This window comes from Gobius niger (genome assembly GCF_951799975.1).
Source record: "Gobius niger genome assembly, chromosome: 1".
NCBI classification, from domain to species: Eukaryota; Metazoa; Chordata; class Actinopteri; order Gobiiformes; family Gobiidae; genus Gobius; species Gobius niger.
Window position 1 is genome coordinate 56352866 of NC_136852.1, and position 12593 is coordinate 56365458.

At 40.5% G+C, this 12593-nt stretch overlaps 1 protein-coding gene across 1 annotated transcript in view; it reads left to right on the forward strand.

Moving 5' to 3' along the window:
- Positions 1-12237, forward strand: part of LOC306981035 (GDNF family receptor alpha-2-like) — a 60216-nt gene extending 47979 nt beyond the window's left edge. The window contains exons 7-8 of the mRNA XM_079580581.1: positions 3082-3215; positions 11963-12237. Of these exons, the coding sequence (XP_079436707.1) occupies positions 3082-3215; positions 11963-12088 (260 nt within the window). The 3' untranslated portion in view covers positions 12089-12237. The remainder of the gene's footprint in view (positions 1-3081; positions 3216-11962) is intronic.
- The last annotated feature ends 356 nt before the right edge of the window (positions 12238-12593 follow it).

Below are 12593 nucleotides of genomic sequence, written 5' to 3' on the forward strand. Positions count from 1 at the left end.
CAGGATGTTTTGGCTCCATCTTGTAGAACCCCGCCTAAAGACCAGGAAACAAAAGTCTGAGTGGAGTATATGCGAGAATGACGGCACACATTTCCAGTGAGCTGAAGGGTTCCCGGGCCACTCTTTGCCGGAAGTTATCAGCGGACACTGATTTAGTGGGATGAATGTTCTTAGCTGCTGAGAAACATGTAATAGGTTATCACTCCACCATTTCTCCCTGGGGCACGGCTTTAATACAAAGGGAATCATTTGCATGCGATATTTCCGTTCAGTCTTCAGGAGTTAGGGGGCTTATGCCTTGTAGAGGGAAATGTCATAAAAAGGAGTAGATTTCAGCCAAATGGAGAAATGGAGAAAGCTAAAATATCTATCTTGTGTTCGGTGAATGGGTACACTGGCTCCTGCAGTATGACAAAGTAGTTAGACGCGTTTTCACTCATTGCCCGCGCTGAAGAACGAGCCGAGCGGTGTCATCAAACCCCCGCGACACTGTTGCCTTAACATGTTCTATTGTGTGGATAATGCTTTCAGACCATTTCAATAGATTGCCGGGGTGTGCGTTTTCGCTGAGTGTGCACTTTGAAGGATGAGGCGGGGAGCTGAGGAGGCGTCCTGCAAAATAACACGAAAATGCAGCATCTCCGTTCTGCAGTCAACAAGAGCAGGCCATAAATTTCACCACATGGCCCGCGCGCGCACACACACACACACACACAGAGCGAATCACCGAACAATACAATACACGCATTCATCAGATCAATTATAACGAAGCGCTGTGTGGATATCGCTGGTAATCTATTCTCCCCAGAGAATTTGGGTTTTGTATTGACTGACAAAACAAATTTAACAGAAATTGGAATGACATCACAATATCCACAATGCGAGTTCAAGCAACTGAACAGTCACGGATTTAATATTTAATCAATGGAGGAGAAAGCCTGAAGGAAGTACAGGGATGAGTAATAGAGAAAAATGCCTTGGAAATAGTGTGATTTCCTGTTTTTGTGTCTGAAGACCAGTGTACCTTGGAAAGGACGGGGGAATTTATTTGAAGAATACTAATCTGTATTTTGGGGGCTCATTTGTTTTATAAAACAGTGGGTTTTATTTTGACTAATAAATAATGCAGTTGTTATTTTCCCGAATAGTTGCTGAACATGCAATTGGTATCAAAACAAAGTAGTTGGAACATTTTATACATGGATTCAATTTATTCATATAATGTATTGTTACATTTTAGGATGTACATTTAATATTACACACACTTCAGGTCATTTTCAATTGAAATCAGGACCAAACTCCTTACAAACTAAGCTATGGCTAAAATGAAGATACAGGCGGTTCCTACTCTTGTTAAGGAAAGGCTTCTCCCACAGTGCTATGCATTATACAGCCCTTAGATTATAGTGCAGTGTGAGTGAATATGGGCTGAACATACCTCTTCAAGGTGCTGTGCTTCGAGTCTATTTTTCGCCATGTCTCACCGCTGTTGTGTTTGTCCATTTGCGGTGGTGAGGGAAATGCCATTACTCATTTGTTTGGGAATATTCCGTATTTGATCAGTCACATAAATCTAAATTCAAAGTCTTCTCTGCGTGCCGACCCTATAATGGATGTTGGTTGCCAAGCAATTACATGGACTGCTTTCTCTGTGGCTGAACAAAGAGGAGCAAGCCTTGTGTTTTAAAGGGATGAGCAGCATAAAGTACTCAGGCTCTGTTAAAGCCCACTGAGCAGGATTTATCATATTTTGCAGATGCTCTCACATAAAAAAAAAAAAACATAGCACGTATGAGCTCAGAGCTGTCCATGTCAGAGCTGTGTCGCAGTTACACCGTTACAAATGCATTGTTTCCCTCAGGGCTGCGTGAGATGAGAAAAAATGCAATATTAGATGAGAGTCTTGAATATTGCAGTCATAGGTTTTATTTAAAAACATTTTTTAAATTAAGCAATTAGAATACTGGCTGCATAAGTATCTGGCTGCATAATTATCAAGGGTAGTTACACCACGCCTGACACATTGTACCTGCCACATATAGCACAATGTAGTGTGCTCTGTAACAATGTGCAATAACTTGTTCCAATGGTATAAGTGGAATAATATGTATTAGTTAGAGGTACATCATGTAAGAAGACATAAGACCCTAACCTGTAACTTTAAGTCCTGTCTTATCACATTATGTAACTCCAAAGTACTAATACACATAATTAATTATTACAGATTGTTACAAAGCAGATTACATTATACTACATTGTATTAGGTAGAATCTTCTATTTAGTTCAATGGGTAGAATGTATCATGGTAGTGTAAAATAACATGTGACCATATTTGGTTAAAAAAAAATGTCATTATATTTTGGCGATACATGTGCAGTTATAGTTTCAAATAATGTACTCCAAGTTTTCACAAATTTCACACGTTTTAAAAACATTCTTAAAATAGTAACATCATGGAAAGAATCCATTAAAGCATAGGTGTCTTTGCTTTAGTGGACGCTAAAGCAAAGACACCTGCTTGAGAGTGTCTTTAATGGACAGAACACATGTGTCAATAATTGTCATTAATGTAAAGAAACACCCAACAACAATATTTTTCAAACACTGGATTCCGTGAGTATTTGTGAAACTTTTTGCAGCAAGAATGGAGCTCACAAACTTTTAAAACATCTGAATCGTAGACCGAGCTTCTGCTTTGAATGTGACTGTGCCCAGTGTGTCTGCGCAGGTGTCGTCAGGAATGATAATGACTGGTTTAATTAAAAGCATAAACACATTACAGAACTGTGAAACCGTCGGCATCTAAATAATAAACGCACATACTTGGAGACAGACCACTGAAGTTATTCCCAGGCAGTACATTTTTCAAGCTTCAGATTTCTGCCTTTGATTAGCGCAAAGACTTGTGAGTTACTTTTCTTTTTTTTCCCTTTTTTTTAGCTCTGCACCCTTTTTATTTCCATGGCAGCCAGAACTTTTGGGCAGAACACCAAGAAGTTGACTTAAGGCTGTCTGTCTGCGCTCCGGCTTATAGTAGAGATTCGATCCAAATCAAGTGACTTGCTGTCTGTGTCCCCTCAGAGAACGCCATCCAGGCCTTCGGGTATGGGATAGAGAACACGGCCAGTAAGAGCACGTCTGTCCCGGGACCCCAGGTGACGGTGATGAGGTCAGAACTACCCGTTACGCCCAGGACTGACGGCTACATCAGCAAGGTAAATACAAGTCACTTACTGCACACAGTGTGGGTCCTGCGGTGACCACCTATAGAACGCATTTAGTAGAAAATAAAAACAATCCTGTATTTTACAAGACAAAAAGGGCAAAAAGATCAAACACTATCTTAAACTTTGTGTAACAGCCCAGAGTGGAAAATATCTACCCACGGGGGAGAGAAAATGTTGGAGACGGCATGGGGAACAAATCTAACATATGTTATTTACCTGTCCAGTTGTTTTACCTTTCTGGGAACAAGTAAAGCATGCAATAAAAACACTACTGCACATAAGAGGCGATTTGGAGATGAAAAAAAAAAACCTGCTGGGTGTAGACGTTATGGATAAAATTCGAAGTTTAGACATCCCACTGTTTAATGTCATGAGAATAACAGCTATTAAACAAATTACCAAAATATGGAAAGAAAATATAACACGGGCTTTACAATCCTGGAAAATAGTTCTCAAAAATGTATTAGAGATGGAGAAAGTAATGTACACCATTCAAGACAACACTGAAACCTTCAAAACCTTATGTAGCCTATACATTGCATGTGTAGCTATCTATATGGCAGATGTGTGTGCGTATATGTAGAGCTGAACGATTAATTGCAACGCGGCCCATAGAAGTGAATGTAGAGGTGACGTCTGCTCCACCGCATGCTTTTGCTCACTTCTCAGTCTAGATTGCACGCTAGATTGTGGATGGACAGTGAAAATATCAGCGTTTTTAATGCAGCCGCCGCAAAGGACTATTGCACTTTTCGCCGTTAGCATAGCGTTAGCCGCAGTGCTAATCACTCACTCCCTCGCTGCTGCACACTCTGATGCACTGTTCTCAGAAACTCCCTCACCTTATCTCATAAGCACTGACTAAAACACAATTAAGATGCAAATAGCAAGAAATGATTTAGGTTATTTACAGAAAATATTACAGTATACAATTATATAAATGCTATCTTGAATTATATTTAAAATGATTATTAAGGACTAAGTAAGTAATACTTTAATAAGCCAGTTGTAAATATTTGATTGTCTTAGTTTAAACTATGTTTTAGTTATATGCAACAAAAGTTATTAACGGTAAATGGGGGGAAAAAAGTAATAGAAAAAAATCTAAAAAATCTAAATAAAATAGAAATCGGAAATTATTATTTTTTTACATTGCAATATGGATTTTTGGCCAAATTGTTCAGCCTTACATATATGTAGGCGATGTATTTGGCTACTTCTGTGTATGTATGTTTGATATGTACATAAAGGTAAAAACTTTATTTTATTATGCAAAATAAATTATGCAGTATGAAGAAATGTATACTAAGAGTCGCTATGAAGAGTGATGCAATAAACACTGCAATAAAGTAAAACTTTGTGTAGACACCAATAACACTATCGATTGTGGATAAAGTAAACACCCTATTTGGCTTGTGACTTCTCTAAAGGGCTAACCACAATGGCCAGTGAGAAGGGGAAAAAAAGAAGTAATGTCAAGGAGAGGTCATACCCCAGACTTATCCTGATGCAATCATGTGATTCTTGCCTCCTGCGACTTTTGAATTCAGAAGGTGAAGCCCTTAAACACGCCATCATCATTATGGATACTTGAATAATCTTGGGCTTAATTATGTAATGTAGGTCACAGAATAAAAAAGGAAAAAAAAAGACTTTCACCCATGCTTTTGATAATAAAAGAACTGTGCATAAAGACTCAATTCAGGAAAGGAATCTTATAATGGAAGGATTTAGTGTAACCCCAAAACACTGCGGATTTCACATTTGCATTACGTTCCATCTTTCTGCCTGTTAATGTAATTGGCAAATCAGGCCCAATGCTTTACGGTACGGCAGTTTATTCCACACCCCGGATGATGACATTTGGATGAAATCTTTATGTATAAATATTCTCTCTGCTCCACAATGGACTAGTGGAGAAATGAAGGTGGTGGGGGTTTAATCTGGATTAGAGGAGCTAAAATACAGGCCCAGGGCTTGTACTCTGCGGCAGACTGGAGTCACCTCTGCGCCGGCTGGGTTCACTGTCTGAAAACTCGTTTCTCATGCAGCACGCACATGCTTGTTTGTCTCCTAATAGTACCATGCTTCATTTTCTGTTCAAATAAAATATGACAATGACAGGACAGGAGCGTATCGTCTGCCGGGGAAGTCCACGCCGTCTCGCTGTGTTAAAACCATTTCAGCTTTCACTATGGAGAGAGCGTTTTCGCTTTCCTGTCTTTAAACGGAGCTATTTGAGCCCGATGAGTTTTCAGAATGAACTATTGCGGACTTTTACTGATGTATTTTAGATGTGCTCTGCAGCCCTCTGGTTAAAGACTAATGATGTTTTTCACCTTTACTGGAGATGCACTTGGCACAGCTAACTCGGGCTTGAAGTGTGAAACTGTTACATCTAACAGGCCGCCATTAGGTTACTGTAATATTGTGAATGCCCTTTTCTTGAAACTCCAACCCATACACAAGGATCAGGGTTAACATTGCAATCAGCTGCTTATGAGTGAGGATTGGGTAACACTTTATAATAATGATACATGAGTTCATGTATGATTTTCATGAACTAATGCAGGATTTCATGCAGGATTTCATGACACATTCAGACATTACTAAATCATGACTTCTCAGGAACAAACATGATCACATGTTGGTTCATGGATGACTTCATCCCTGAATTAAACGTCTAACTACTGTAATGAATGTACATGAAAATCTTAATAATTCATCATGATCATGAAGATCACATAAGAATACCATGAATTCACTAAAACAGCAATAAAATGACAATAAAATAATCAACCAATCAGGATCATGAGGATCATGCATGAACATCATGACTCACATGGAGGAAATCTACGTACAAATTATGTTCCCTAAAGTGGTGCATTACCCTAAACATTTTAACCTGTTAAAGACTTCCTTAGTCCTGAAGAAGAAGTAATGATTTCTAAATTGATTCCTCAATTAACCTTTGATGGTTTATTGCGATTATTTTACTATGATGCTTTTCTGTTGCGTGCCATTGTCATTTTCAGTTTTTCTACTTTTAAAGGAACAGGCCACTGTTTTTCCATACTGAGATATGTTCTCACCTGAGCTTAGACAAGTTTATGCGTACCTGTCTGGTCTTTACGTGTGTACTCAGTCACGCAACAAGATCAAAGATGCTGTTTGCTTTTAGCCTCTCCTGCTCTCCTCTATGGGGCCAAACGGAGGTGAAGTTAGATGCAACTAAATTCTTACACGTTTTACCTATTTAAATACGGTTACATGAGTAGTTGCACAATCCAAGTATAGTCACACAAAATTCAATATGTCGATTTTCTAAGCGGATAAAGTGAAGATATTACTACGCGGACATCTAAGTGCTCCTAAGGTGTTATTACGCCTTACAATATAGCACCCGTTTTTATCCACTTAAAAAATCAGCATGTTTAATTTTGTGTGACTATACTTGGATCATGTAACTACTCACATAAGCGTATTTAAATAGGAAAAACGTGGAAGAGCTTGGTCGCTTCTAATTCGCCCCCGTAAGAGGAGAGGAGGAGAGGCTAAATGCTAACATCTTTGGTGTTTTTGCATGACTGAGGGCACGCACAAAGACCAGACAGGTACGCATCAGCTCGTCTAAGCTCAGGTAAGAACATATACATCAGTATGGAAAAATGGTGGCCTGTTCCATTAAGGAGTTAGCACCCTGCATGCAGTGGCTGTTTGGTCATTTTAAACGACTGTGGTGTGAGAGTGGTCTGCAGGTGAGTGAGTGAGTGAGTGAGTGAGTGAGTGAGTGAGTGAGTGGCTAATTGGCTGCTCAATTTCTTTCATTTTACTCCAGGGCAGATCTGGCTATAATGAAGCTTACCAACCATCGAGTACGGGGAGGCAATGAAGAATGGTCCTGTGTAGTGAGAAGCTTATTAAGCTTGTAAAGACAAATCCAAGCCAGCTGTAATCGATTTTTACCACTGTTGCTTCCTTGGAACCCTTTTTCGACATATTTTTCTTACTTGACCCTGGTGGGAACAGCTTTGCCATAAGCTGCAGTTCTGGAGATAGTCTGACCCGTTCCTCTAAGCCAGCAGTATCTGGCACTTTCCAAACTCACTCAAATTTGTGCTTGCCGGCTTTCCTAGCTTCTACAGAGCAACTATTAAAACCAAAATGTGAACTTGTTGTGGGCCAAATACTACCGCTCATGTTACATCTGATAGTATTTGCATGTAAATGAATGACCTCGCATTAAGATGTCTGTGTTTGGGTTATTCCTGGGGCTTGTGCAGTCATTAAACAGTCACAGTGCAACTGAATCACCCATTGTCCTTTACTCACCCGCTCTCATTGTTGCGAAAACAGCAAATTAAAACCTTAGAAATATGTGACGATGAGGAATTAATGAGCGAGCAGGCATGATAACAATAACTGTGTGAAGGCTGGTTAAAGGTGGGACACGCAGGGGGGACCAGGGGAATTGGCTCAGTGCATGTGTGCGTGAGGTATTGATGCACTGTCTGGCTGTGGCGCGCTGTTTAATTTATTGTAAAAATGGTAATTAGGAAACAATAAGACGTGTGATTACTCAAGCAGGAACTTTATAATTAGCGAGGAAGCTGCAAGGGACATTTTGGGCAGCGCAGCATCCTTAGACAAGTATGTTCTGGCAATTAAAATTTGTCAAACTTCCATGGCAGATAAATTGCGGGGAGTGTTGTTTTGGTTTGGAGTGGACTTGGCTGAAGATCCCAGTGTGTAAATCTCACTGGCCCTCGGAAAACCCCTGCAGTAACATGCACCTGCATCAACTACGCTCTAAAAATAAATTGGACTAACACATTATATCGTTATTATGGATGGATGAAGAATTTATTCAAGCACATTATGAGCTTTAAATCTCTGCTTGATGCAATTGTGACACGAAGACGCAGCGGTCAGCCACACAGCAAGAAAGTCCTGAGTGCAGCTATTAGTCTAGTGGTTGAGGCTACTGCACGTATGGCAACACTCTGCTCTGTCCACAGCGTTGTGGGTTCAAGACCTGGCTCTGACTTTGCTGAGGTTTCTCCCCATCCTCCAGCCCCCTTCTTGCTGTGCTTTCATATCCGATACAGAGTATAGGTCAGGCCTATAAGACCTGGGTAAAATCCTGTGCTTTTTCTCCCAGCGCTGTGTTGGTTTCCCTCCAGTGCTGTAGTTTCCCTGACCATTAAGCGAGGACAAAAGGCCAAGAGTTTGAATGAGACTACTGTAAGTAAATGCGTTTTTAATTAGGTTAATTAAAAAAATAAATGAGTCAGAACTCACTCATCTTCTTCAAGTCTTGTGCTATTTTAACAGTAGATATAGCATTAACTCTTTAAAACATTGGCTTCTTAATGCCTCTTAGAAAAGCAGCCTATAGGAGCCGGGTATAATTAATTAAAAGACTTCTGAAAAAGCCACGAAGTAGAACCACATGAGACACTGTAGTACAAAGAGAATAGGTGTGTGAGTGACTGCAGTGGCTTGGGATTAAGTCTTGTCACGTCACTCATTTAGTGTGTTACAGGGTTTTAGGCTAAATTAGATGCGTAATTATTCAATATGTCAGATGCACCATAGCTGTTTTATCCTGCAGCTGAGTGAACACTAGTCCTTGGAGCATTTGTACAGCACTGTATGCTGCGTTGATGGGAGGAAACTGTAAATGTCTTGTTTGTGTTTGCAGGACTGGCGTGGGCTTCTATGAGATGAGGATTTTCTCTGTCCCTGATGTGAATTTTAATGCCCCGTCTCTCTCCAACACATTCATTCTCAATAGATTTCACTCACAATAGCATAAACTGTCGATGTGTTAATTTAGTGAGACCGGAATTTCCCCGCTACATTTGAAGCCATTTGTTGATTTTCTGCTCGACTGGATCAAATTGACTACGTAACTCAAGATAACTCGATGAGTTGTAGGAAAAGACTGCCCAGCAATTGCACTGTAAATCGCCTAGCAGCGATCAATTGCAAAAACAATTGGTCTTTTACACATGTAGTTACCTGATGCTCTGAATGAATTTCTTTGTCGTTTTCTGAGTCAATGTCAGTAGAGCATTTCCACGCTGTTCAGCTCGTCATGGTGTATAAGTTCCGGTGGATCTCTGAGCGAACCTGAGCCGGGGTTTGGAGTGAATGTGTGTGTGAGTGGAGACTGGCTGCAGAAGGCGATCTGGACTCATGTCAACAGGCTGCTGCCACACATCACTGCCCCTGCTAATTAATTGGCTTTTAGGCGAGGATGTCTTTTGTGCATTGTCAGGCTGGCTGTGGCTTCAACGCCTCAGTTTCTGGCAACTATCTCTTAACCATTTTTTGGAAACACTAATTGTATGGTGACTGGCACAAAATGCCACGTATGGCTAACAAGACCTAATTGCTAGTTTTGTCGTTTATGTGCTGTCTATTTTATAGAAAATCTTTATTACAAAGTATTAAGTCTCGCAATTCTCCTAATGCTTAATTGAATCAAGCCACGAGGGTCAAAATTAGGTGTCCACTCCAGCCAGTTTCAAGCGTGAACAAATGGAAAGGATGAGATCAGGATGGATATCCATGCCACATTGATATGCAAATCATTGCATCCCGTTTGTTCAGAACTAAAAGCCTTGCCTCTGCACGTTGGCCCACAAAGCTGATTTAGACAAGGTCCAGAAAACATTTTGAGGACCCTATAGCGAATACTGCAGCAAATGTGAGGTACGTGTGTGTTCCAGGGCCTGCTCCCCCGATAGTGCCCCCGGTTTACAGTTTACGCACTGCACATGTGGACAGTGAGGATTTCCACATCCTCCTTTCTCATGCACCATTATGACTCCTATTAAAAAGTAAAAGTGAAGCAACGTATGTTTTTGTCATATTATATAGGTAATGATAATCAGTATATTGTGTGTTTCATGGCCCTTATGAAGTTATTGCTTCTTCTTTGTAAATATAGAACAGAACTCTAACAGGGGGCAAGCGATTCAGCTGTGTCACAAAATTACAAGGCTACAGGAAAAAATCTTCAGTATTTCATGTGAAAGCATGTAATGTGACCATTGTAATGAGAGTTTGAAAATGAGGGGCTGGAGGCGGCGCAGTTAAGTGTTTCATTTTGGTCTTGTATATTAAGGTAAACAGTGCTGTGCTTTGATCCATTGTTCTCAGTCAAACAAGGGCTTTACTTGTTGGAGGTCCACACTATCAGTAATTCATGCTTTATGAAAAATTGAGCGAAATCCACAGCTACGGTGGGCTCAACCAGTGTGTGTCTGGCTTTGTGGACTGTTTTTCTTGTAAATAAAGTGTGTAATGATAGCTTTAAAACTGTTTAGAAACATGCTGGCACAGCCTAAAAGAGAAAAAAAGAAAGTCATTGCAAGAAGCGCGGCTTTGTTGCCAGCTTGTTTAAGGAGCACGAAGCATACCAAACAGCACAGACTTGGAACACACTTCAGAATCAAAACATTTTGGGATCAAATGCCTCATGTTGGTCCGTCAGAGATACACAAACTTGTCTGATGTGGAGACTCACCATTGTTTAACAAGCTACTTTACACAATAAGGTTAAACTTATTCTGGAAACACAAATGTTAAAGGAACTATGTAAGAGTTTAACACAATGCCTGTGTGTGAGTGGTTGGTGGTGGTCAAGGAGTGAATGAACCCCCTCCCTTTCATGTGTGAAGCGTTTTGGGTGTGACTTGTGTCATATGAAAAGCGCTATACAAATAAGATTCCCTTCCCCTTCCCTTCCCAAAGTGCCGTCATGCACGAGCTTAATATAGAAACTGTAGTTACGCGTAAGACCTGAGGTGGCAGTAGTGAGTATAAAAATGACCAACTTGCATCAAGTCCCTTTAAGCGGCAAATGCTTCCTTTTGATGTATAGGAAAAGAATTTATTGCTCCTTGTTTTTGTGCATTATTTTGTTTTTCTGCCACTTTCTTGGAATTGTATTTGAAAATATCTCGATTTCCATATGATTTTAAGTTTTGTTTCACACAATTTACAGCATCATTGAAAATAAATCAGTTACTCACAGTAAACAAGTACTTTTTTACTCTTAATAGGTTGGGTCACTACTTTTTACTCGTACTTGAGTAAATATTTTGCTTACTCTACCCACCTCTGCTGATAACACAAATTTATTAAGTTCACATATCATATTTACATAGAAATTTTTATATAATTACTCTTCATTGGTACATCTATAGCCTGTCTATCCATAAGAGTGAATGTCTCCTTCAGTATAGTTCTCCTCGAGGTTTCTCTTTACTGTTTTTTCTGGAGAGTTTCCTTGCCAAGAGGAGGGTCTAAGGACAGGGGGGAGGACAGTTATTCACCTGCTGCTTCACTCTCAACTGTTGGGATATTTTTGGACATTGCATTTACTTTTGTTCTGTTCTTCTGTTTTGATCACATCAGCCATATCTGAGCATCTGCTGTTGTAAAATTGCTTGTACAAAATATACATTGATAGATTGTGAGTGACTGGTGCCTAGCTGAACAACTATGGGCTTTAGACAGAGGACATCCAGGACGCTTCCCGACTGTTTCGGAACTAATATGAAAACATTCCTGAGATCAAATGCATCATGTTGTTGCCAGCGTCACATGCAATTCCTCCATGACTGATGTCCTGCCTCACCTCCTCTATCTCATTAAATGTCACACACGAGGAAGAGTCTGATTCATTTCTAACCTTTCCACGTCTCTGTCCCCCTTCGCAGTTTCCCGAGTCCAGTCATGACCCGATCGAGCCCCCTGGTTTGCTGGAGGACAGCTGCTCTTGTGTGCGTGCCGGCGCCTGGTTGGTCCTGGCTCTGGCTTTGTTCCTGACCCAGCATGCCTTATAGACGCACCGCGAGAGGAGGAGAGAGCAAAGAGATGAGGGAAGAGAGGGAGTGAACCAGGTCATCCACCCACGAGCTGATCGCAGAAGGTGTGATTTCTGTTGAGCGCTAAATGGCAAAAAAATAAATAAAAAAAACACCACCACCAAGGACTGTGCAAAAAAAAGAGGAAAAAAAAAAAAAATCAAACGCAAAACAAACGCGGACTCTGTGTTGTCTATTTAATGTATTGTGATGGCGGAACCAAAACTGTCCCAAGGCTTTAAGAGGAAAGACTTTTCCGCCAACGGGACTAAAGCTGAACATGTCAAAGACTTTCTGTGCACCAAAGGAGAAGAAAAATATATGAAATTACCCTGAAAAACAATAGACAGTGGAGAGGCTGTTGGACGAAAGACTTCACCTGACTTTGTGCATTTGGAATCCTTGGCCAATCAGAGGACGGCGACAGGGGTGCGATGGCATCATTGTGTAAACTTGAAGCTGTACTCTTGCGTGTCATACGTGT